This window comes from Astyanax mexicanus, chromosome 4, assembly GCF_023375975.1.
Source record: "Astyanax mexicanus isolate ESR-SI-001 chromosome 4, AstMex3_surface, whole genome shotgun sequence".
Taxonomy (NCBI): Eukaryota; Metazoa; Chordata; class Actinopteri; order Characiformes; family Acestrorhamphidae; genus Astyanax; species Astyanax mexicanus.
Genome location: NC_064411.1, coordinates 50,303,269 through 50,327,864, shown reverse-complemented (window position 1 = coordinate 50,327,864; position 24,596 = coordinate 50,303,269). Strand labels below are relative to the sequence as shown.

At 34.6% G+C, this 24,596-nt stretch overlaps 1 protein-coding gene across 1 annotated transcript; it reads left to right on the top strand.

Annotated features, from left to right (window-relative positions):
* Positions 1-16,111: 16,111 nt before the first annotated feature.
* Positions 16,112-18,840, top strand: foxl2b (forkhead box L2b). Its single transcript, XM_007241657.4, has 2 exons — positions 16,112-16,306; positions 17,323-18,840. The coding sequence occupies exon 2, from the start codon at positions 17,328-17,330 to the stop codon at positions 18,264-18,266; it is 939 nt and encodes a 312-aa protein (XP_007241719.2). The 5' UTR covers positions 16,112-16,306; positions 17,323-17,327; the 3' UTR covers positions 18,267-18,840.
* The last annotated feature ends 5,756 nt before the right edge of the window (positions 18,841-24,596 follow it).

Below are 24,596 nucleotides of genomic sequence, written 5' to 3'. Positions count from 1 at the left end.
AAAGCTGTGTGTGTTTCTGACTCTGTGGCGAGGTGGTTCTGGGTGATCTGACTCTTCTCTCTGTTCGTATGAAAGCACACATGCGCGTGTTTAGATAAGTGAGAATGGGGAGGCGAGTGCGGCCGCTCGCGCTCCGTATGGCACGGCTTCCCTCAGGAAGACTGCGCTGAGGTTCAACATAAACAGGACATCGAATTATAAGCAGGCGCATGCAGCCCCTGCCATCACCCACGGCTTCAACCGCACAAAGAAACGCCGGCCGCCCGGCCTGAGATTCTCCCACAGACTCGAGCTGAGCCCTTCAGGAACAGAGCCGCCTGCCAGAGGAACATCTCTACCAGAGCCTGCCAGGCCTACAGAGAACACAGAGAACACAGCTCCATATATATATATATATATATATATATATATATATATATATATATATATATATATATATATATATATATATATATATATATATATATATATATATATATATATGCTGCCTGTGTTCCTGAATTCAAATCAGTGCTGATCTGACTCTTCCTATTTCCTAATGGGACTTTTAACCCTTTAAACTATTAGGGTTTGTAAGAGCCATACTCTTTTTGGTTCTGTAAAAAGAACTTCACTGCAGGTGAGTCGTTTTAATTATGTTTTATTGTTGTTTTGGTTCTGTTTATTGGAAATAGTTTGATGACTGGGTTTTTAACCCCTTACACTACATTTTTACAAAAGCATAGGTGCGAAAAAAAAGGGATTTTTTGGCGTATTTGACTATCCAGTTAAGAGAATGTTATAAAATTCATGGAATAAGCAGGTAATTGTTAAGCACTAAAGATAATTACAGTTCCTGTTTGGACTTTTAACCCCTTAAACTACAAGAGCCTGTAAATGTTTACAAAAGTATAGATGCAAAAAAAAGGGATTTTTTGGCGTATTTGACTATCCAGTTGAGAGAACGTTAAAGAATCAATGGAATTAGCAGGTAAGGGTTAAGCACTAAAGCTAATTACAGTTCCTGATTGAGGTTTTAACCCCTTAAACTCCTTAAAAGGGCCTTTACATTTTTATAAAACTATAGTTGTGAAAAAAAGTTATTTTATTCGACATATTTGACTGTTTATTTGAGAGAACGTTATGGAATTCATGGAATTAGCAGGTAAGAGTTAAGCACTAAAGCTGATGACAGTTCCTGATTAGACTTTTAACCCCTTAAACTACAAGGGCCTGTACATTTTTACAAAACTATAGTTGTGAAAAAAGTTATTTTATTCGACATATTTGACTGTTTATTTGAGAAAACATTATGGAATTCATGGAATTAGCAGATAAGTGTTAAGCACTAAAGCTAATTACAGTTCCTGATTGAGGTTTTAACCCCTTAAACTCCTTAAAATGGCCTGTACATTTTTACAAAAATATTGTTGGGAAAAAAAAGTGATTTTATTCAACATATTTGACTGTTTATTTGAGAGAGCGTTATGGTATTCATGGAATTAGCAGATAAGGGTTAAGCACTAAAGCTAATTACAGTTCCTGATTAAGGTTTTAACCCCTTAAACCCCTTAAAAGGGCCTGTACATTTTTACAAAACTATAGTTGTGAAAAAAAGTGGTTTTATTCGACATATTTGACTGTTTATTTGAGAGAGCATTATGGAATTCATGTAATTAGCAGGTAAAGGTTAAGCACTAAAGCTAATTATAGTTCCTAATTGGGGTTTTAACCCTTTAAACCCCTTAAAAGGGCCTGTACATTTTTACAAAAGTATAGATGTGGAAAAAAAAGATTTTTTGCCTTATTTGACTGTTTAGCTGAGAGAACATTTTGGAATTCATGTAATTAGCAGGTAAGTGTTAAGCACTAAAGCTAATTATAGTTCTTAATTGGGGTTTTAACCCTTTAAACCCCTTAAAAGGGCCTGTACATTTTTACAAAAGTATAGATGTGGAAAAAAAAGATTTTTTGCCATATTTGACTGTTTAGCTGAGAGAACATTTTGGAATTCATGTAATTAGCAGGTAAGTGTTAAGCACTAAAGCTAATTATAGTTCCTAATTGGGGTTTTAACCCTTTAAACCCCTTAAAAGGGCCTGTACATTTTTACAAAACTATAGTTGCAAAAAAAAGTGATTTTATTCAACATATTTGACTGTTTATTTGAGAGAGCGTTATGGAATTCATGGAATTAGCAGGTAAGGGTTAAGCACTAAAGCTGATGAGAGTTCCTGATTGTTTTTTTAACCCCTTAAGCTACAAGGTCCTGTAGATTTTTACAAAAGTATAGATGCAAAAAACAAAAGTGTTTTGTAGCAAAACCATAGCACAACCACTTTTGTTTCTGCAAAAATATCCTTACAGGTGAGTAGGTGAGTATTTTATTTAATTTTTTGGAAAAAGTTCACAGTATAAACTTATTAGAACCCCGTAGTTGCAGTTAAGGGTTAAGCACTAAAGCTAATGACAGATCCTGTACAAGACCTGTACCTTTTTTATATGTAGGTGCAAAAAAAGGGATATTTGGAGCAAAGCTTTACAGGAACCACTTTGGTTTTTGTAAAAAGAACATTGCAGGTGAGAAGGAGAGAAGTTTAATTGTCTTTAATTGATGTTCTTTTGTTGATTTCAAAAGAAAAACCTAATTTAAGCTTCTTTAGGAAACTGAAAGGAGCAAATTATTGGGAACTTTAGTCTTCATATATTTACAGTATGAGTCAAACGTTTGAACACACCTCTTCTCATTTCTCATTTTTCTTTTTTCTCATGATTTTTTTACATTGTAAATTTAATATTAAAGATTATATTAAAGCTATACAGGAACGCATGCTGAATTATTTAGTGTTAGCATTTTGAGGGAGTTTCTGGAGTTGGAAGTTATTAACAGAATGAATCAGGTCAGATTTTCAGTAATTTATAATGGTTTATAGTAATGCTTCTAGAAGCAACATTATGGAAAGCTTTTACATGTTTTAGACTAAATTATATTTTTTTAATGTATATTTCACAGCGGAAATATACTTTTTTAAACATTTTTTAAATATTTCATATTAAACACACAAGACAAGTTCTTCTAATTCTGTTATTTTAACCATGCAGCTTATAAATAATAATAATATGTATTATTTTATGTAAGTCACTGTTTTATAGGCAAAACCACTTCTTATACATTTTTTCAATCCACTTTAATCATAATTCATTCGTTCATTATATTCATACATTCAGTTTAGGCTTTAGTTAATTTCTACATTTTGTTTTCTGTAGGAGCTTAATTTACTCTATAATTTTAGAAAATCAAAGAAATAAAAAAAGAGAAGATCAGTTCTGTACTGATAGAATCTGGATCATCACGGTCCACTTGGAAAAACATGTATCTCCATTTTTTGTTGAAATTTAGTTTAGTACATAATTTGAACAGACAGTCTGTCCTTTATACTGTGTCAAAATTTCTAGTCAAACAGAAATTCTCCAAAAAAATAGCTGAAATAAACTCTTTTTACATTGTCTTCCATTGAAAGTTAGAAAGGTTTTATCTCTCTCTTGTAAAGTTGCTTTTTAGGAAATACTTTTTAAACCATTGTTAAAGTTGCTACTCTCATTTTTAGTCAATTAAATACATGTTTATTTAGAAACAAATATGTATTTTCTATTTTATCCCACCCCAAATTACTGTCTTTACATCTCAACTCAACTGAATTATCTAGAAAGTGTGAAAAATGAGTGGAATTCTCCTTTTAAAGTGAGAAGAAGAAGCACACAGCTGTCTGTTTGTCCAGACTGGGTCTGGTGTTCAGGTTTTCAGTGGGCTGGTAAAAGATGAACAGAGGCACAGATGGAAGCTCACAGCGCGGCTGTGAAGCGTGAAGCAGGCGGGGCTACAGGTGAGCAGGATGAGGGCAGCGCACCTGTCCACTCCGACTGAGGCAGGATGACCCGCAGAGCCGCTCTGTAAATATCAACTCAACAGGATTATTAATTATTCACAGCTTTACATCAAACACACACTTCCTGTAAATCATCAGAACATCACACAGAACATCACACACAAATAATAAACATCTGTCCAGAACTGTGTTTCATTTTGTTTCATGTTTTATATTTTGCTTTTTTCATCTTTTGTTTCATATTTTGTTTCATCTTTTTTTTTGTGTGTTTTGTTTAATCTTTTGTTTCATGTTTAATTTTTGTTTGGTTCATCTTTTGTTTAATCTTTTGTTTTATGTTTCTTTGTTTGCTTTGCTTCATCTTTTGTTTAATCTTTTGTTTCATGTTAAATTTTTTGTTTGCATCATCTTTTGTTTCATGTTTTTGTTTTACGTTTTCTTTTAATGGTTTATTTTAAGTTTTATCATTTATCTTTTTTGTTGTGTATCATTTGTTTTGTTTAATTTATTTAAAGCATTGTATTGCTTTGCTCATTCATTTTTAACCTTCTTGAATTAAAAATCTAATGTATAATAGGCATATTATTTAGTAACTACTATAAATGAGTTTTTGCATGTGTTTTGTTTACTCGTTTGTTTTACTTTTCATTTTTGCTTTTGCTTTATGTTTCATAGTTTGCTTAATTTTTGTTTAATGTTTTGTTGAATCATTTGATTCATGTTTAATTTAATCTTTTGTTTCATGTTGTCTTTTTTATTGTTTTATTTTAGGTTTTATGATTTGATCATTTTTTTTTATTTTTCATCTGTTTGCTTTTTTTTAGACGTTTCGCTCTATCTTATTTGTTTTGTGTCATTTAGTTTTTTCAATGTTTTATTCTATTTTTTTTAAGAATTTTGCAGCATTTTAAAGCATTTTTATCCTTCTCGAATACAGTATTATTTAGTAAATACTATAAATGACTTGGAATTGGGGTCTCCAAGTGGTCCTATGCACTGAGGCACTGAAACTATTATCCAAAGTTCGCTTGTTGGAATTTCTTCTTGAATTAAAAATCGAACGTATAATACAGAAATTGCAATGTGTGGAAGTAAAACAATTTTTCTATATTTATTTAGTCCAGAACACCTTTAAAACTTTAAACATCTCTAAACATCTGAATTCTAAAGTTCCCTTTTTAAGCCAATGATTTTATTTACCTGAACTGTGTCCAAGTAAAATAAAACATACAATAATTTTACTGAAAATGGGCTAATTTGCTGTTACAGCCTTTCTGAAACATAACATATTTGAGCAAATTATATAAAATTGTCTAAGATTATCTGGTTTAAATATATTTTTATATGGCAATGTGGTATAACTTAAAGTGCGTCTAACAAGAGATGAGCTGCTGGTGAAACTGAACAATTATTGTACCTACAGTTGATGTTTAGAGCTTACAGAGAAAAAGAAGAAGCACCCGAAACTGTGCACTTCCAACTGTGTTTCTTTAACCAACTTATCAATAATAATATAGAAGCGCATTGCAACAAATAACTATATTTTATATTTTTATATTAACCTTATTTAAAACATTTGGACATTTTTAAACATAAAACTAGAATGTTCCTTCATTCATAAAGCCACTTCATGAATAATAATTTAATATTATATTATAACAATAGTAAAAAAAAATCAACATTCATTTAGAGCTTTAAAAATTAAAAATTCAGTTTAATTTAGTGAAACATTAGTTAAACAATTAGTGAAACATTAACCATCCTGTTAATTTGACCCATGTTACGGGTCAAATTGACCTGTTTAAAAGTTTGAAGATATAGGAAAAATAGTATTTGTATGTAGTATAAAACTCCTTCTGCTTGCCTTAATTAGTGTAATCCACATATAACCCCCTGCAATAAACAAAAACTAAAATGCTTCACTGTTATATAAAGCTTTTATGTATTATATGTTGGTCTTTCAAAAGTAGTAAAGTAGTAAAACACATTAAAGAATGTTTTTTTTTTTTTTTGGAAAAACGAGTAAATTATCCTGATTGAACCATTACCTATTATGGGTAAGGAGCACTATTGCACTAAATATTGATAAAATAATTAGCAATGTAGTTAGTAATAAAGTATTTACACTGCTTGTTTGGATTTTTTGGAATAATTATTATTTTGGACATTTATTATGTTAGATATTAATTTATATAATTTAACATGCACCAGGTCAATTTGAGCTGGGAACACCATTGCTGTTCCTGACAAATTAACATAACAGGAAGGTTGAAAAACGTTATTACTTGTTAATACCAGTTATTACCTGTTATAGGTAAAGAAAACCATTGCACTAAATATTGATTAAATGCTTGGCATATTTAAGATAATTAAACATGCTCCTGTTCAAATTGACCTGGAAACACCATTGCTGTTCCTGACAAATTAACATAACAGGAGGGTTTATGTTCTTATTCGTTTTTAACCCTTGTGTGGTGTTCGGGTCTGTGGGACCCGTTTTCATTTTTCATCAAATGATACTAAAAAAATATTTTTTCTAACTCAAACTCATTACCATTGGCTAATTTTTTGTGAAAAACATATCAAAACACATTTTCGATAAACACACACTGTAACTATTTTTTTCAGTATAAACTCTCACTTTTATTTGAGTTCCAGCATCAGTGCAGCAGTAGGAAGGCTGTTCCTGGAGGATGCTTTATTCTCCTCAGCGTCAGTGGGATCAGGCTGAGCAGGTCTGAACCGTGTTGTGACTTGTTTACAGCAGGCTGGTCCCGATCAAAGGCGGCTCAGTGTAAAACCCCTCAGCACCTTCACCTGCGCCCGTCCCGAAACCAGAGCCAGCGGGACGCTTCCTCTCCAGCCGCGGCACGGCCCATCAAAGAGTCCAACCCAAATCACAGCGGCTCTGCAGCCTGTCTCAAAGCTGGACGTCTTAACTGCTGAAGAGCTCAGTCGGTGTGGGCAGGCCGCGTCTTACCCTCTGTTCCACCACATCATACCGCGCTCTTAAGACTTGATTAAATACAACTGACTCTTTTACAGCCTCACTTCTGTGCATTCTGGCCAGTGACCAAGGTGGACTGTGAGCATGTGATGCGTTAATTATGGAGATTTGGAGAACTTCCTTTCACGTAATCCGTTCAATGCATGTTTTGCATTTATGTAATCTGTAAATCTATCTACATAAATATTGAAGGCTTGAAAAAACCTCATAAAGCTCAGAAAGAACCTTGGGTTAAAGTTAAATTGAAGGGTTACCTATATAAAGGCTTTATAACACATTCATAAGCATTGAATAACATATATATAAAGCAATACTTGGAAGTGTCTACAGCTACAGGTGAAAAGTTACTTTACTATAGTAATTTAGTTCAACATTATATAGATGTTTTACACACAGAGTGATCTATTTTAGGCGTTTATTTATTTTATTGCTGATGATTATGGCTTACAGCTAATAAAAAATGCTAAATTTACTGATGATCAAAGATGGTTTGGAGAGCCATGTCATCTGCTGGTGTTGATCCACTGTGTTTTATTATCAAGTCTAAAGTCAGTGCAGTTTTGTTTTCCCAAAAAGTCATACAGCACTTCACGCTTCCCTCTGCTGACAACTTTTATGAAGCAGCGGATTTCATTTTCCGGCAGGACATTGGTCCTGTCAAAAGTACCAATTCGTCCTACATAATATTCTATTTTTTTTTAGAATCAGACTTCTTGTGTACACATTTAGGCCACAAAATAAGGGATTTTTGATTGACTTTTTGTCTTATTTTACTTATGTTGAGACTTTGTGATTGCTTATTTTAAGAAATCTTACTAAGATTACTCAATTACTCAATTTACGTATATTTTGTCTAGTTTTTGCCAATGGATTCTTTGCACCACAGCACGAAATTCTAACATAAATGAGAAAGAAACAAACGTTTAGATATGAAATAAGGTGGATACAACACATTTTATCTCTTTGCACATCCCAGCTCTAAAGGCTGGGGTCATGAGCCTGGAGCAACAGAGCAACAGTGGCAGCTTATCAGCTATACAGCCCATTTAATTTATCATTATACTTTATACTGTGTTTTTTTTAAGGTTACACTCTATGAATATGCATTCACATCCATATTACACAGGGTTAGTTAATAAACAACTATGCTACTATTTAAAAAAGTGGGATCTTTAGAGCTTCTTTATAGTTCTTATATAGAACAATGCAAACTCAAAGAAGTTGGATCCATTTGGATGTTTAGGGTCCCTCAGCCAATAAAAATGGTGGAAATGCTTTTGTAATATGTTGTATGTTTTATATTGAAACTTGTGTGTATTGAGTTACACTGCACCGTACACCAAATAATGCCTTGATTAATACTATATAGAACCCTTAGATTTGTTTTGTTTTTTTAGACAAGAATGAAGCTTATAGTCCTAGACCACATATCTCTTTTAGTGGATAAATCTAAAATAAAATACACGGTACTTGGATGGTCCATTTGATGGCCTCTTTGATGCTGAACTGACATTCAACTAACATTCAACTACATGTCTATTAAATGCAAATGAACTAAAAGGTGAAAGTAAGTGATTCTCTATTGAATATATACCCTACATTCAACTCTAATCAAAACTCTAATCTTAATATTTTAGGATTGGGTTTAGGGTTAGATTTTAAGCTTAGGTTAAGGTTAGGGTTAGGGTTAGGTGTAGGGTTAGATTTTAGGGTTGATTAAGGGTTAAGGTTAGGGTTAGGTGTACGGTTAGGTTCTATTTTGAATCATTTACATTCAACATAGGGTTAAGTTAAATTTAATGGACCTTCAATTCAGTGTTAGTTGAATGTCAGTTGAGCATCAACAAGGCCATAAAATGGACCATCCAATTAAAGTGTTACCAAATACACTGCTGTGAAGTCCAAAACTAGGCTTTATCCCTGTCTGAAAAATTAATCCTTACTGTTTAAAGCATACAAAGCATTATACAGGGTATTTAAAGGTATTTATTATTGAGGCTCTAAATGATCAGACGTTCCTGTAGGGAGAAGCTTCACGTCTTTTCTTTTATAACTTATGAACGCATAAAAATCTAAGGCCTGGAACTCGAAATTAAGGCCTGGAAATTAGCCTGGTACATTCAGCTGTATTTCAAAGCCGTATGTTTGTCTGGGGCCGAGTAATAAAGCCTTAATATCTTCAGTGGAATTATCCCACAAGGCAAATGACCATATCTATCAAACACGCAGAAGTGGTTGGGCTGTTTTGACAAGGAGATGTTCCTCCCTTCTCCAAAAACCGAATGCAAAAATGGTGTTTAGAGGATGAAAAAAGGAGAGATCTCCGCTGTTATCTTCGGTCCCCGGGGCGTTTTGGAGTATTAATCAAAGAAATTGAGTGAAATCTCAGGCCAGTGTAATATACGCTGAAGATTCATGGCCGGCGTTTCCTCGCTGCAATGCATTATAGTAATTTGACAGGCGAGTTGTTGGGAGAATGGCTTAGAGCTTCCCATAGGTTTCCTGTGGATGATAAGAAAGGCAAACATGGCCTGTACTCTCAAAACAGCAGCAAGAGCGAGCACCTTCAGGAAGAGCGCAGGCTGCTCCGTGAGCTTTGTAGCACGCTTTGTAATTTAAGGCCGAGGTCAATCCTGGGCTTTACAAAGTGAGGAAGCCCCCGCCCGTTCATTAGGACCGGGAAGGATCAGCCAGGGCCAACATAAAAGGCAAATGCTGAGGCTTCACTTGATTCACTTCAAGATGTGATGTGCCTTCTTCCTCTTTAGCTGTGAGGAAGCAGAAAGCAGTGTATAGAATTTCAGCGTATAGTTTAAAATATGGGTTAATATCAATATAATGTGGCTTTTGTGTCCACAGCATAGTTAACATGCACTGAAAGATTAATTAAGATAAATTTTCAATTTTTAAATAATGTTTACCGAAAACTTTTTTTTGGGTTAATTTGACTTAAAAATATATTAATTCATTAGCTAATATGCCTAAATTGTAAGTTAATTTAATTAATTAATATTTTTTTGTTATATCAATTGAATTCCTTTGAATTTTATGGTCAGGTGAACAGTACAGAGTACACAGCCGACGCAGAGTTAGCAGCTCAAAACATTATGCTTGCTCTTACAGCCTACAACATAGAGGCCAGTCATCTTGGGATAACTCTGCCCTTTAAAGAAAGTAAGGTTTTACTTCAGTGACATCACAACCTTCATACTGATTTATTTCAAAGGAACTGAAGACACTTGTTAAATATTTAGTAATTAACATATATTCATATATTATGGAAAATAAGTACAATTCGATATGTATGTAACTCTCAACCAGAGAGTTGTAAAGCTCAACCAAGTTTTTTATTAAATGCCAATGTGCACATATATTTTTTAGTTAACGTGCAGTGATTAAACTGGGAAATATGATTTCTGGATTGTTGGGTTGATGTCTTACAATATGATGAATAAAAAAAAGATCATTTTTAAGTTTTGAGAGCCAAAGAAAAGGCCAGTATAATGTACCTTGCAAAGCCAGTAGTGTAAGCTAACACCTCTTTAACCCACACACACACACATATGTGTATTGACTCGTGCATATGTATTGACATACGCTTTAGTAGGCATTTAAATGTAACTACTGTAAACCAAAGAACACACAAACCAATTGAACTCATAATAGAACAACCCACATCCCACACAATGCTGTATTTGTTCATCATGTTCCTCATATTACCCCACATACCACACACCACTTACTGGGAATTGTCATATGTGCTGTGCTATGTTTTATGATGATGTCTATATGTGTAGATCTGTTCCTGTTACTATTAGGGATTAATAAACTCTGTCTATAAATACAGTGCCGTGAAAAAGTATATTCCCCTTACAGATTTCTTTTGTTTTTTTGCTTATTTTTCATACTTACTTTTTTCAGATTATCAAAAAAACTTTAATATCAAACAAATATAACCTGAGTAAATATAAAAAGCACCAATTAAAATATTATTTCATTTATTAAGGGAAAATAATTATAACGGTACCACTTTAAAATAAGACTGTTTAAGCATCTCAATCAGACTTTAACTAGACCCTCCAAAACCTTAAGATGTTTTTTAAGCCATTCAGAGGTGGACGTGTTTGTGTTCTTTGGATCATTGTCCTGCTGCAGAACCCAAGTACGCCTGAGCTTGAGGTCATTAACAGATGGCCGGATATTCTCCTTCAGGATTGTCTGGTAAACAGCAGAATTCCTGCTTCCATCTACTACAGTAAGTTGTCCAGACCCTGAAGCAGCAAAGCAGCCCCAGATCATCACACTACCACCACCAAGTTTTACGTTTGTGATCTGGTTTGTGATTAGTGTGATGATCTGGGGCTGCATTGCTCCTTCAGGGTCTGTACAACTTGCTGCCATAGATGGAACCAGGAATTCTGCTGTTTACCAGACAATCCTGAAGGAGAATATCTGGCCATCTGTTAATGACCTCAAGCTCAGGCGTACTTGGGTTCTGCATCAGGACAATGATCCAAAGCAACCAAATAAAAAGTCCAAATCTGAATGTCTTAAAAAAAAACATCTTTTGGAGGGTCTAGTTAAAGTCTGATTGAGATGCTTAAACAGATTGTTTATGCTGGAAAATCCTTCAATGTGTCTGAATTAAAACAATTCTGTAAAGAAGAGTGGACCAAAATTCCTCCACAGAGATGTGAAAGACTCATTATCAGTTTTCAGTAAAGCTTGACTGCAGTTGTTGCTGCAGAGGGTGGCACAACCAAGTTATTGGTTTAGGAGGCAAACACTTTTTATATACAAGGCTAGGTTTTAATAAATAAAATTATAGTTTAAAAATAGCTTTTTATATTTACTCAGTCTGATATTAAATATTTATATGATTTTTATAATATAAAATAAGTTTAATAATTGTAAAAAATATATAATCTGGATATATATATATGATGAACTGCTTGAATTTTTTGCACCAGGAGTGGCATAAAGTTATCCAAAAGCAGTGTGTAAGACTGGTGGAGGAGAACATGATGCCAAGATGCATGAAAACTTTATGAATATGCATCTTTTTTGTTATTTCAGCCATTTCTCATTTTCTGCAAACAAATGCTCTAAATGACAATATTTTTATTTGGAATTTGGGAGAAATGTTGTCCGTAATTTCTAGAATAAAATAACATTGTTTATTTTACTCAAACATAAACCTATAAATAGCAAAGTGAGCAGAAATCACTACATCCATGTTTAATGCACCCTATACACATATCCCTGTACTGTAAACAGGTCAATGCACTGTTCTTTAGTGTCAATGGGATGTGGGACAGAAGTCACGGGACAGAAAAGTAGTTCTATATCCCATGCGCATGTATCCAACATTATAGCACGGATTTACCAAACCAGGTGGTGGATTATTACAAAAAGTAACATTTTTATAGCATTATTATTTGTATTTCTTCATTAGTATGTTAAATTATATTATTTTAATACATTGGTGTACTGGGTAAATAAACACTTGCTGACTAGATAATCAGATTTTTACTGTAATGGTCACAATGCTACAGACTCCAGGCCATGCTAAGCACTGGCTGTGCTCAGTATCAGCATCATCGGTCGGTTGACTGTATGCTTTCACTTTGCTTTCTGAAAGCATGCAGTCAGTCATGGTTGTCCTCCAGTGGAGATGTGCTCCGTCCTGCTGGCCTGCAGCCTCCTGTCCCTCCGCATTCTTGCACTCTGAACCGTAAACATCCTCATTTCAAAGAGCGGAGCAGGAAGTCTGAGCGGCTCTTTAAATCCTCCTGTAACTCTGCGTTTCTCTGGGTTTTAGATATCTCACTCTATCTCTGTCCCTCAGCCTTTCTCATCTCAATTACTAAACACTGACAGGCTGCTGGAGCATCGCAGGATCATCACTCATCACTATGCTCCTGTACTGACCTCAGCTTTTAGCATTTTCAGGATAAATTACTTTCATTAATAACAAAAATGTTTTTTTTTTATCTTACAATATATTGCATTGTATTATTATTATTATTATTATTATTATTATTATTATTATTATTATTATTATTATTATTATTATCATTAATACCTTTATTTATTACATTATAATAATTAATACCTAAACATAATAAGCTACATTATTATTGATATTAGCTCTAAAAAAGAGCATGCAAAGATACAGAAAAGTGCATCATATATTTTGTGAAAAAATGGTTTGTGCTAAAAATATATATAAAAAATAATATTTACATAGTCTAATACACATTTATTATGTGTTTATTTTTATTGATTGATAGTAATAATAATAGTTAAAGTAGATGTGGTAGTGACATAGGGTTAACAGCAGCAGTAGTAGTAATAGTAGTACTAGTATTAATAACAGCACCAGCCATGGTACATAGTAACAGCAGTAGTAAAAGAGTAGTAACAGCATGAGTGGCAATAGTAGTAATAACAGCAGCAGTAATGGTAGTAGCAGAAAAGAAGCAGTGGTAGTAGTGGTAGTAACAGCAGCAGCAGGCATAGTAATAGAGTAGCATTATTAGAGGCAGTAGCAGTATTAGCAGTAACAGAGTAGTAACAGCATGAGCAGTAATAGTGGTAGTAACAGCAGCAGTAATACATTAGTAGTAACAACATGGGTGGTAATAGCAGTAATAATAAAAGCAGTAGTAGTGATAGAGTAGTAACAACACAGGTAGCAATAGCAGTAATAAGAGCAGCAGCAGTCATAGTAATACAGTAGAAGTATTTGTAGCAGTATCAGCACCAGTAGTAATAGAGTAGTAACAACATGGGTAGTAATGCCAGTAATAACAGCAGCATCAGTAGTAATAGAGTAGTAATAATGTGGGTAGTAATAGCAGTGATAATAGTAGCAGTTGTAGTAATAGAGTAACAACACGGGTAGTAATAGTAGTAACAACAGCACCAGCAGTGGTTATAGAGTAGTGATAACATGAGTAGTAATAGCAGTAATAACATTAGCAGTAGTAGTAATACAGTAGTATTAACACAGGTAGTAATAGCAGTAATAAGAGCAGCAGCAGTAGTAATAGTGTCATAACAACACAGATAGTATTAGCAGTAATAAGAGCAGCGGTAATAGTAATAGGGTAGTATTAACACAAGTAGTAATAGCAGTAATAAGAGCAGCAGTAGTAATAGACTAATATTAACACAGAAATTAATAGTAGTAACAACAGCAGCAACAGTAGTAATAGAGTAGTAACAACACGGTAGTAATAGTAGCAACAACAGCAGCAGCAGTAGTTATAGAGTAGTGATAACACAGGCAGTAATAGCAGTAATAACAGTAGTAGTAGTAATAGAGTGGTAACAACACAGGTAGTAATAGCAGTAATAAGAGCAGCGGCAGTAGAAATAGGGTCGTAACAACACAAGTAGTAATAGCAGTAATAAGGGCAGCAGTAGTAATAGAGTGGTATTAACACAGGTAGTAATAGCAGTAACAACAGCAGCAACAGTAGTAATAGAGTAGTAACAACACAAGTAGTAATAGTAGTAACAACAGCAGCAGCAGTAGTAATAGAGAAGTAACAACATGGGTAGTAATAACAGTGATTACAGCAGCAGCAGTAGTAATAGAGTAGTAATAGCAACACATGTAGTAATAGCAATAATAGCAGCAGCAGTAGTAGTAACAACATGGGTAGTAATAACAGTAATTACAGCAGCAGAAGTAATAATAGAGTAGTAACAACACAGGTAGTAATAGCAGTTATAACAGCAACATTAGAGGTAGTAGTTTTAAAGTATTAGCAAGAGTAGTGGCCGTAACAGCAGCAGGCATAGTAATAGAGCAGAAGTAGCAGTAGCAGTAGCAGTATTAGCAGTAATAGAGTAGTAACAGCATGAGCAGTAATAGTGGTAGTAACAGCAGCAGCAGTAGTATATTAGTATTACTGCCAGCAGTAAAATTGCGCCTAGAGCCACGGCCTACCTTCCACTATAGGTGTTGACATGTAAGACAATGCTGCTGCACCTGCAGAGAGTAGCGAGGGGGGCGGGCAGACATGCAGACAGGCAGAGAGCAGCACAGAAGTCTGCAGCAAATACCACCAATCACAACCAATAACTGTCACTATATTAAACACTCTATTCTCCTTCACCACTATCCTTATATACACACTATCAGCAAATCAACTGGACAATACACACACAATCCACCATAATATTTATATTAATTACTGAGAATGTATCAAACTGTAACACTGCAGTACTAATGGTTTTGAAATCGATAAGCATTTCTGAAAAATAGAAGACAAATTGCTGATATTTATCCATACACAGCTTTCAAATCTAAGAAATATTTTAGAATACATGACATTCCTTTGTTTTAAAACATGTTTGCATGAGATAAGATATAAAAAACTATTTTACTGTTTATGACATATTTCCATATGTGTCTCCTATATCTTGTAAAGTCTTTACTACAAAAATAAATGAAATTAACAAATTGAGAAAAATAATGTAATGTTTTTTGACTAGTACTGCATATAAACTGCATATGAACCACATATATTATACTGTCCAAAATGTGATATTGTTACACATATATTTATACAATTTAAAAATATATGCACAATTCGGTATGATATACAGTGCTGGAAAAAAATAAGAGGTCATTTAAAAATGATGAATATAATCAAGAGTAAGATGGATGATCATTAGTCATCAAACCAGGCTGAACTGCTTGTGTTTTTGCACCAGGAGTGGCAGAAAGTTATCCAAAATCAGTGTGTAAGACTGGTGGAGGAGAACATGCCAAGATGCATGAAAACTGTGATTAAAAACCAGGGTTATTCCACCAAATATTGATTTTTGAACTCTTAAAACTTTATGAAAATGAACTTGTTTTTCTTTGCATTATTTGAGGTCTGAAAGCTCCGCATCTTTTTTGCTAAATATGAAATTTGGGAGAAATGTTGTATGCAGTTAATAGAATAAAACAACAATGATCATTTTACTCAGACATATACCTATAAATAGCAAAATCAGATAAACTGATTCAGAAAATGAAGTGGTCTCTTTTTTTTCCAGAGCTATATATTAATGGAAAGTAATCAATATGTAACAGTAAAAGGGGAAAGTTTAACACTTCTGGTTAAATAAGCCTCTCACAAGCGCTGAAGCTCAATCCAGTTTGCCAGTGGAGGAGAGAGAAAGTGACGAAAGCGGAACATGACGAATAGGAGCGCGAGGAGAGACGAGACTTTCAGATCCACAGTTCAGCAGGGGAAGACCAGAGCACGAGAGAGAGGGAGAGAGAGAGCACGAGAGAGAGAGAGAAAGAGAGAGAGAGTCCCATCTGGCAGGAGAGAACGTCGGACGCGCTCAGAAACCTCCATGGCTCTGGCGTAGCTCGCGCCGTTTGAAGGCATGCAAGAAAGAGGACGCAACTCCTAAATATCAGGTGCGTAAAGCTACCAAACAAACTCCGCGCGTGCTTTTATCTTCAAAGCAGCCACCGCAGGTGCTTTGATTGGTGTTTCCCTTTTTTTTGGTTGTTTTGTTTTGATGTTTTGGCTTGTTTTTGTTATGTTTCAGATCTTCAAAGTAACAACCACAGGTGCTTTGATTGGCGTTCTTCCATTTTTGGTGTTTGCTTGTCTTGCTCTTACATTTTGGCAAACGTTTTCAACGAAACTAGAAACGTTTTGATTGACGTTTTTTCTCTTGTTGTTTTGGTGGCCCATTTTGAAAGTTTGGCTTTGCATTGAGGGTCGCAGCCAAAGATACTACAATCGAGGGTTTACCTTTAGCCTTTATTTGTTTTGTTTTATATATTAGGGTTCGTGTAGGTCTTCAAAACAGCATCCAAAAATGCCGCGATTGATGTTTTGTTCAATGTTGTTTTTGGGTACTTGGTTTTGACTGGTTTTAAAATGTTGTCACGAGGTTTTAGGTGTTTATAACCGAAATCAGCTACAAAAATACAGTGATTTTGGATTTTAGTTTGTTTCTTTTTAAAAAATAGTTTTGCTTTACATTTCAGGCCATCAAAGCAACAAGTAAAATGCCTTAATTTAAGTTTTGTTCAATGTTGTTTTGGCAATACTGTGTTGGTATGATGTAATGATATGGCACTGGGTTTTAAATGTTCAAATGTATAGTCAAAATATACAGAATTATACCATATAAGTTGTGTTTTTTATTATACCTTGCTTTGTGTTTTTGCTTTCTGATAGAAGGTCTTGGTTCTTCAATACAACTGCTTAAATTCGTTTATTATTCGAATTGCGTTATGTTGTTTCATATCGCTGTATAAATATATGCAGATATTAAATCTGTGTTTGGCGTTGATGTTTTGATGTTATGCTTTAGGCCAGCAAAAGCAGACTTTTGCATGAATAACTAATTTATATTTTGCCTCGTCTTTGCTTTGTTTTGATGTTGATAGTTGTCTTTTTTGTTGTTGTTGTCTTTCAGGCGTGATGGCATCTTACCACAGCTTAGAAGATGAGGCCATGACTTTGATGGCGCACGACAACGAGCCGGTGAAGACCGAGAGCTTCACCAAAGACGAGCAGACGGTGGCGCAGGACGAGCCGGGCGCTGGAGGCAAAACCGACCCATCGCAGAAACCCCCGTACTCGTACGTGGCCCTCATCGCCATGGCCATCCGCGAGAGCTCGGAGAAGCGCCTAACGCTGAGCGGTATCTACCAGTACATCATCAACAAGTTCCCCTTCTACGAGAAGAACAAAAAGGGCTGGCAGAACAGCATCCGCCACAACCTGAGCCTCAACGAGTGCTTCATCAAGGTGCCGCGGGAGGGCGGCGGGGAGCGCAAGGGCAACTACTGGACCCTGGACCCGGCCTGCGAGGACATGTTCGAGAAAGGGAACTACCGGCGAAGACGGCGGATGAAACGGCCTTTCAGGCCGCCCACGGCCGCGCACTTCCAACCGGGCAAGGCCCTCTTCGGCACTGACGGTTACGGCTACCTGACCGCGCCCAAGTACATCCAAACCGGCTTCATGAACGGCACCTGGTCCCTTGCGCAACCGCAGCCTCCTCCGCCGCCGCCGCACGTGTCTTACGCGCCGTGCCAGATGGGCAACGGAGGAACCGGAGGAGCTGGAGGAGGCGGAGGTGGAGGAGGAGACGGTGGAGGAGGTGGAGGCGCGGGCGTAGGCACTCTATCCGTCAAAGGCCTCACGGCTCCGGCCTATCCGTACTCGCGCATGCAGGCCGTGGGGCTGCCCAACGTCATGAACTCGTACAATGGCATGAGCCACCACCACCATCACCATCCTCACCACCACCCGCACCATCACTCTCACCATCCTCAGCACCAGCCGGCCGAGCTCTACTCGTACTGGGAGCACGAGGCCAAGCACTCGGCGCTGCACGCGCGGATTGACATTTGAGGGTGGGAAAGAAATAAATAAAAAGAGAGAGGGAAAGAGAAATAGAGAGAAACACGAAAAGAAAAAAAAACAAAGAGAACGAGTGAGACAGAGGGAAAGAAGAGAAAGAGACAAATGGAAGTGATAATGGTGTTTCTCTTAAGACATTGTTTGAAGGGTCACTTTTACATTTCTTCAGCCCCAAAAAATGGGCACAAAAAAAGAGCGCGAGCAGAAGGACATTTGTATGGAAATTCTGACCTTGCATTTTTGGAGTTTATGGGCCAAAAAAAGTGTTTGGACTTCTGTCGAATCAACTTCGACTTTGAGTTGAGTGATTGTTATTATTAATTTTATAACTTTTTTTTTACGATTCCTGTGAACCCTTAAATTAGTGCCGGCAGATTTGCCCCAGTGTAGATTAGCATTTTAGCATTCTGACACAGTAGCTCTGTAGATACGATCTTTGTTATACAAAAACAATGGTAAATCACCAGACCTCTTTTAGATGATTGTTTTCTGTTTTGATACTTTATTGAAATTGTTGGGACCATGTTAAACCAGCACTTATTTTAAATAAAAGACATTGATTACATTTCGCTTTGTAGATCAGTATATGCATACACATTAGCTCATCTGCTACTGATCATTTTACACATAAATATTAAATATTATTATAAACAGTGGCTTAATAAAACAGCACAAACATTTTTTTTCTTTGTAGAAACATAAAAACTAAACTCTACAATAATAATAATAATAATAATAATAATAATAATAATAATAATAATAATAATAATAATCGCGTGTCAAATCCCAAATAGGGGTCAAGCCGTAAAATACTTAATTATAGAAAGATATTTTAGATGTTTATATAAAACAATTAAAAAAATACATTTTTTAATAAATTATGCCAATTCGTTAATTTTACAATATTTTAAATATGGCCAGTAATCACATAATAAATCTAATAGATTCAGTTGCAGATAATTTCTATTATTAAACATAGTTTTATATGCAAAGTTTATAATGTGGAAAATAACGTATTATCAATAAAAACATAAACAAATGAGTGTAAAATAAATGTATACTAATAAACAAGTTTTCATATAAGTTTTATCATTATTCTGATTTTTTTGGGTCTTCCGAAAAAAAAAATTATGATATAATATTATGTTCATAAACAGAAAAATAAAACGGATAATTTGAACTGACTCCATAAAAAAACATATTTGCCTTGCGATATAAATATGTTCTATAAATATATATCAAACGTATTTTTAGATTTAAGTGCACGTGGACAGATTAGTTTAACATTGTGAAAATCCTTTGTTTAGATTAAAGGATATAAAAGCAAGCCTGGCTTAACTAAACACACAAACAGAGGAAGAAGCAAAATAACGCGTTTTACTGAAACTGTAATTACATAATAAGCTTACATGGCCTATTGTGCAATCGCCTTTCTAGAGAGAAAATGACGTCCAGATGGGATCAGAGAATTAGGCTCGTCCTTACTGGGCCTTACAGTAACCTCGCGCAGTACAGCGAGACTGAAACGTGACGGGGTGAATTTTCAGGCCAAAGAAACCTGAGTACTGTTTGACTGGACTGGACTGGAGTGAACTCAGTTCCGTTCAAACTGCTGCTGTTGCTGCTGGGTGTTTAAAACATTCAACTTTGTTGAAACAATGGAAAGAAAAAAGGCAATACAGATGTATTAAACCATTTTTGACGTACATTTTATTTTTAGCAGATTCCCCCAAAACTCGTGCAACACACTGAAAAAATGACTTAAAGGCAAGGAAACAACAACGCAAATGAAAAATGACATTTTTTTAACATTGTAAAATATGAAAGCACGCAGCATGTGGGAGCTGGACTGAATTTGACGCTCTGTAATTTAAAACAGGGAAAAATGAAAGTGGAAATGCAAGATGAAGATGAGAGCAGACATAAACAACTTGAGACTTGACTGACCTAAAAAAATTTTAGGCAAAATAGCTTGTACAAAAATTGTTATGGCTATGATGAAAATGGGCTAAAATTGTGTGATCATATCTTAATTTACATATTAAAAATAGTCTTTTAGTCACTAATTGCAATAAATAAGTAAGTATATAAATGTAGATGTAAATGTAAACAAACATACAATACAATGCACAAGAAAAAAAATTTAACTTAAAAATTTAGAATATATATTTTATAGGTATAGGTATAGGTATGTGTTTGTTTACTTCGTCAATAGAATATAAGCATTAATACAAATAGCGATCATAAAAAAACTAGTTGTTTTACTTACCCATCTTCATTACAACATCTCAAAACCTTTCTCCATCTTTTCGTTTTAGTCTACTATTATTTATTATAATTATTAATTATTATAATTATCATCCAACACCTGGTTTGGTATCAATTCTTAATTAAATCAGGTGAGCTGGTGATGGAATTAACCACATTTATGCCCTGGCTGGAAACGCCCAGGGGAAAATATAGAACCATTATCAAGTATATCTGAGCAAATAGTAGTGTATTATTTTGTGTTCAAGGTATTATTTTTCAGGCAGACTTAACATTTCCATTATTCCCTTTTCTGCTAAATATTATTGGAATAAGTTAAATTTTAATAAAACGTAGCGTTGAGCTGTAAAATAAAATCATCTGCTGCTTCGTAATAATTATTCAGATTTTTTTCTACCTCCGTGTTTAAGATAAATTAGATTTAGTGTAATCTGGTTTATCGAGATCTAGACTGTGTTCTTGTTTTGGCTACCTAATACTAAAATCAACATTTCAAGCCAACATTGAAAGAATATTTAACTTATTTTCGGGAAGTTTGAGCTGTATTTGGTAAATACGTCTTATCTTAATGAATTAAACGAATGGACGACCCACATCGCCACTGCTGAGCGTTATGTCACGCTCCGGGTTGACAGATAAGCTTAACTTTCAGGAAAATAACATGCGTATTGTTTATATTGCACGTGCATTGAGATGGGTCCCTGACAGCTTGATGTGTCTTTTAGTTTGACAGTATATGCACGATCTTTATTTCTAAAAAAAATCAAACAAACACAAACAAATCGCACATTTTCTTGCCATTTTTTTTCGTACGTAATTGTATCACAATTCCATGACAAATGGACCGATATAAATGCTCCAACTTGCTTAAAGAGGAACAATATCTATTGGTTCCCACTGAAGAAGGGAAGGTTTGCTAATTTTCTTGTAAATTTGCTCTTCTGGAGATTTTTGTGTGACAAAAAAAATATATATCGTTGTTGTCACACACAACAAAATATTGTATATAATGATAAGTGCATAATTCATTTTATTGTCTTCGATTTTAAAATAGTGCATAGATTATATTTTTCGTTTGAAATTTATATTTTGCCATATATCAGATTTCAGAATATGGTGGTTGCGCTCCAGAGATAAATCTGATTTCAAACTGGTAGCTGACTCACTTATTGATGTATTATTTAGCTAATTAATGAGTTAATATTACATATTTCGGTTTCTGATATGAAGGTGAGTTTTATAAATATTTAATATATCTTCCTAAATATGTTTTCACTTGTGTTTTTAAAGTATGAAGCATGAAAAGGGCAATTCGTTATTTATTTGTTAATTTACTTACTGATTCAGACCATTCATTAATTTTCCCTATTTACTTTATTTCTAGTTAGTATTTTTTTCAACGTTTTTCTAACTTATTCTCTTCTCCGAATTATTGAACATAAATAAACAGTCCATTTACATCGATTGAGACTTTAAACTCTAAAAAGTGCTGTATGCTCTAAAATACAGTAGTTCATGGAAAGGGTAAACTATAATGTGTTTAGTTAGACCTCCTATAATATTGTATATAAGCATACATATATTGAGTTAATATTGAGATTATTTAGTTACCCGCTTAAATATATAAATACAGTATTGCATTATGAAATGTTCAGTGCGCACGCAATATTTTAGTACAAAAAGGAACTGTAGTATTTTTTAGTAGTTTTAATTTTAGACCAGTGAACGTATTGGTCTTCTCTTTCCTGCAATAGTGATCGAATTGGACTGTGTGAGTCTCCTGAAGTCTCTATTGAAATGGAAGAATGAGGGTCATCAGTATTTACAGTAGTGTAAAAATGCGGGCTGGGGTCTGGCCTTCACACAGCTCCGGCAATTGTTCAAAATCTGCAAAGACAACTTTAACAAGGGCTCAAATCACCCCCGTGTTTTTCAAACCCACCAATGCTGTTTGTACAATATCTGTGAAAACGACATTCTCTGAAAGTTCACGATGTGCTGCAGCTCTTTATCAGCGCGCTGATCGCTGCACGCGGCTGATGTTCAGGATGGACAAAAGCAAATATTCACAACACGCAGATCCACGAATATCCGTGTCCGTGAGTAATCTGTATAATAGCAGGTCACATCGGGCTTACAATACAGCTTCTGAAATATAGAAACAAAACAATTATTATTGCAGTACTGTACACTCCCGTATTCTATTGTAAAAAAAAAAAAAACATCACACAGAAAAAACATTCATTATTGTCCTAATTTGTTTCAGTAAGTTAAGGTCACGTTCGTGTTCGGGGTGATATCACCCAGCTGGCATTTCAACGTTGAATCAATGTTGGAGTTGGTGTTGATTTTAAAAAAGTGAATCAACGATATACTTTCAACCTTCAATAAGCCATAGCTCACTACAAATAAAAAATCCTATGATTAACAGAGTTTTAACAATAAACGTACCATCACTGTAGTAAATCTGAGTATAAAGAAAGTTACCCACATCTACCAATCGTATCCAACATTTGATCTTAAAAAACAACCGTAAAACTAATACAACATGACAATTCCCCCAAGTATGGTGAAGAATTGGTGCCAAATTAAAAAGCAGTCACTGCAAATGAAAGTAAAACCACATTTTTTCATCCCTCCATCCAACTATTTTTTGAAATTGTTTGCTCATAAAATGTAAATGCAAAATGCTTATTCAAAATGAGTTTTACGCAAATTATACTTTTAACGTTTGCACAACCATTTAACATTAAATGTTGTTTCAACGTTGTTTCGACGTTGAAAGAACTACATACATTATTTCAATCATATTTCAACCACATTTCAACGTTGATGGTCGGTAAAGTGCCAGCTGGGCATGTACAAACTTGTGCAAACACTTACGAGTATATTTTTTATATTGATTGATGGACAACAAACAACACATTAAAACCGCAGTTTTCTTTTATACAACAAATTGGCAAATGTAAGATTTTTTAATCATTAAAAGTATTGAGTATGACTGGAAAAAATAATATTTACTCTGCAAAACAGTAGATCATCTTTTATAACATATAAACATTATTTTAGTAAACTATTAGACCAACTAATTTCATAAATTGTCGGTTTACGTTCATTACTTCATTAGAAGTAAAAAAGGGGATTATCTTTTTCTTCGCTTTACGTGACATCGATGACCTAAAAATATATCCTATATTGTTCTATCATGTTCAGTTTCATTTATTAATGTATAACCTCTTACACTATTCATGTGTTTTACTTGTTTACAATGCAGTTTACTTTAAGATTCACATATAATATTATGCATTATTTCTACAGATCTTTGCCAAATGGACTATTTATTTTTGATTATGATTATGTTAGACTTTTTCCACTTTGCGATTGAGAAACACTTAAAAATGATGCGTTTTGTTATTTTACTAAAGTGAAAACCTCTGGGATATAATCAAGAGGAAGATGGATGATCACAAGCCATCAAACCAAGCTGAACTGCTTAAATTTTTGCACCAGGAGCGGCACAAAGTTATCCAAAAGCAGTGTGTAAGACTGGTGGAGGAGAACATGCCAAGATGCATGAAAACTGTGAAAACAGGGTTATTCCACCAAATATTGATTTTTGAACTCTTAAAACTTTATGAATATAAACTTGTTTTCTTTGCATTATTTGAGGTCTGAAAGCTCTTCCATTTTCTGCAAATAAATGCTCTAAATTAAAATATTTTTATTTAGAATTTGGGAAAAATGTTGTCCTTAGTTCGGAAATTTCATTGGACTAACTACTAAGCAGTACATTTTACTGTAGGTTTTATATGCCAATATTCCGTGTCAAAAAATGCATTCTAAACAGAAAAAAACTTTATCATAGTGTCCACAAGAGGGGGACGTTTAGTCACATTTTGCTAAGAATAATACACCTCTTCCCTCTTCTGTTCTCCTGCTCATCAATCACACTCCAACCTAATATTTTATGGAAATGGAAAGTTCCTACTGTTCGTTTGTCTTTGAGGAAGGACTTCATTTTTAAAAAGCTGTTTTCTTTTTTTGTGGTGAAGC

Coding starts and splice junctions, on each gene's coding strand:
- foxl2b (XM_007241657.4), top strand. CDS start 17,328: ATGGCATCTTACCACAGCTTAGAAGATGAGGCCATGACTTTGATGGCG.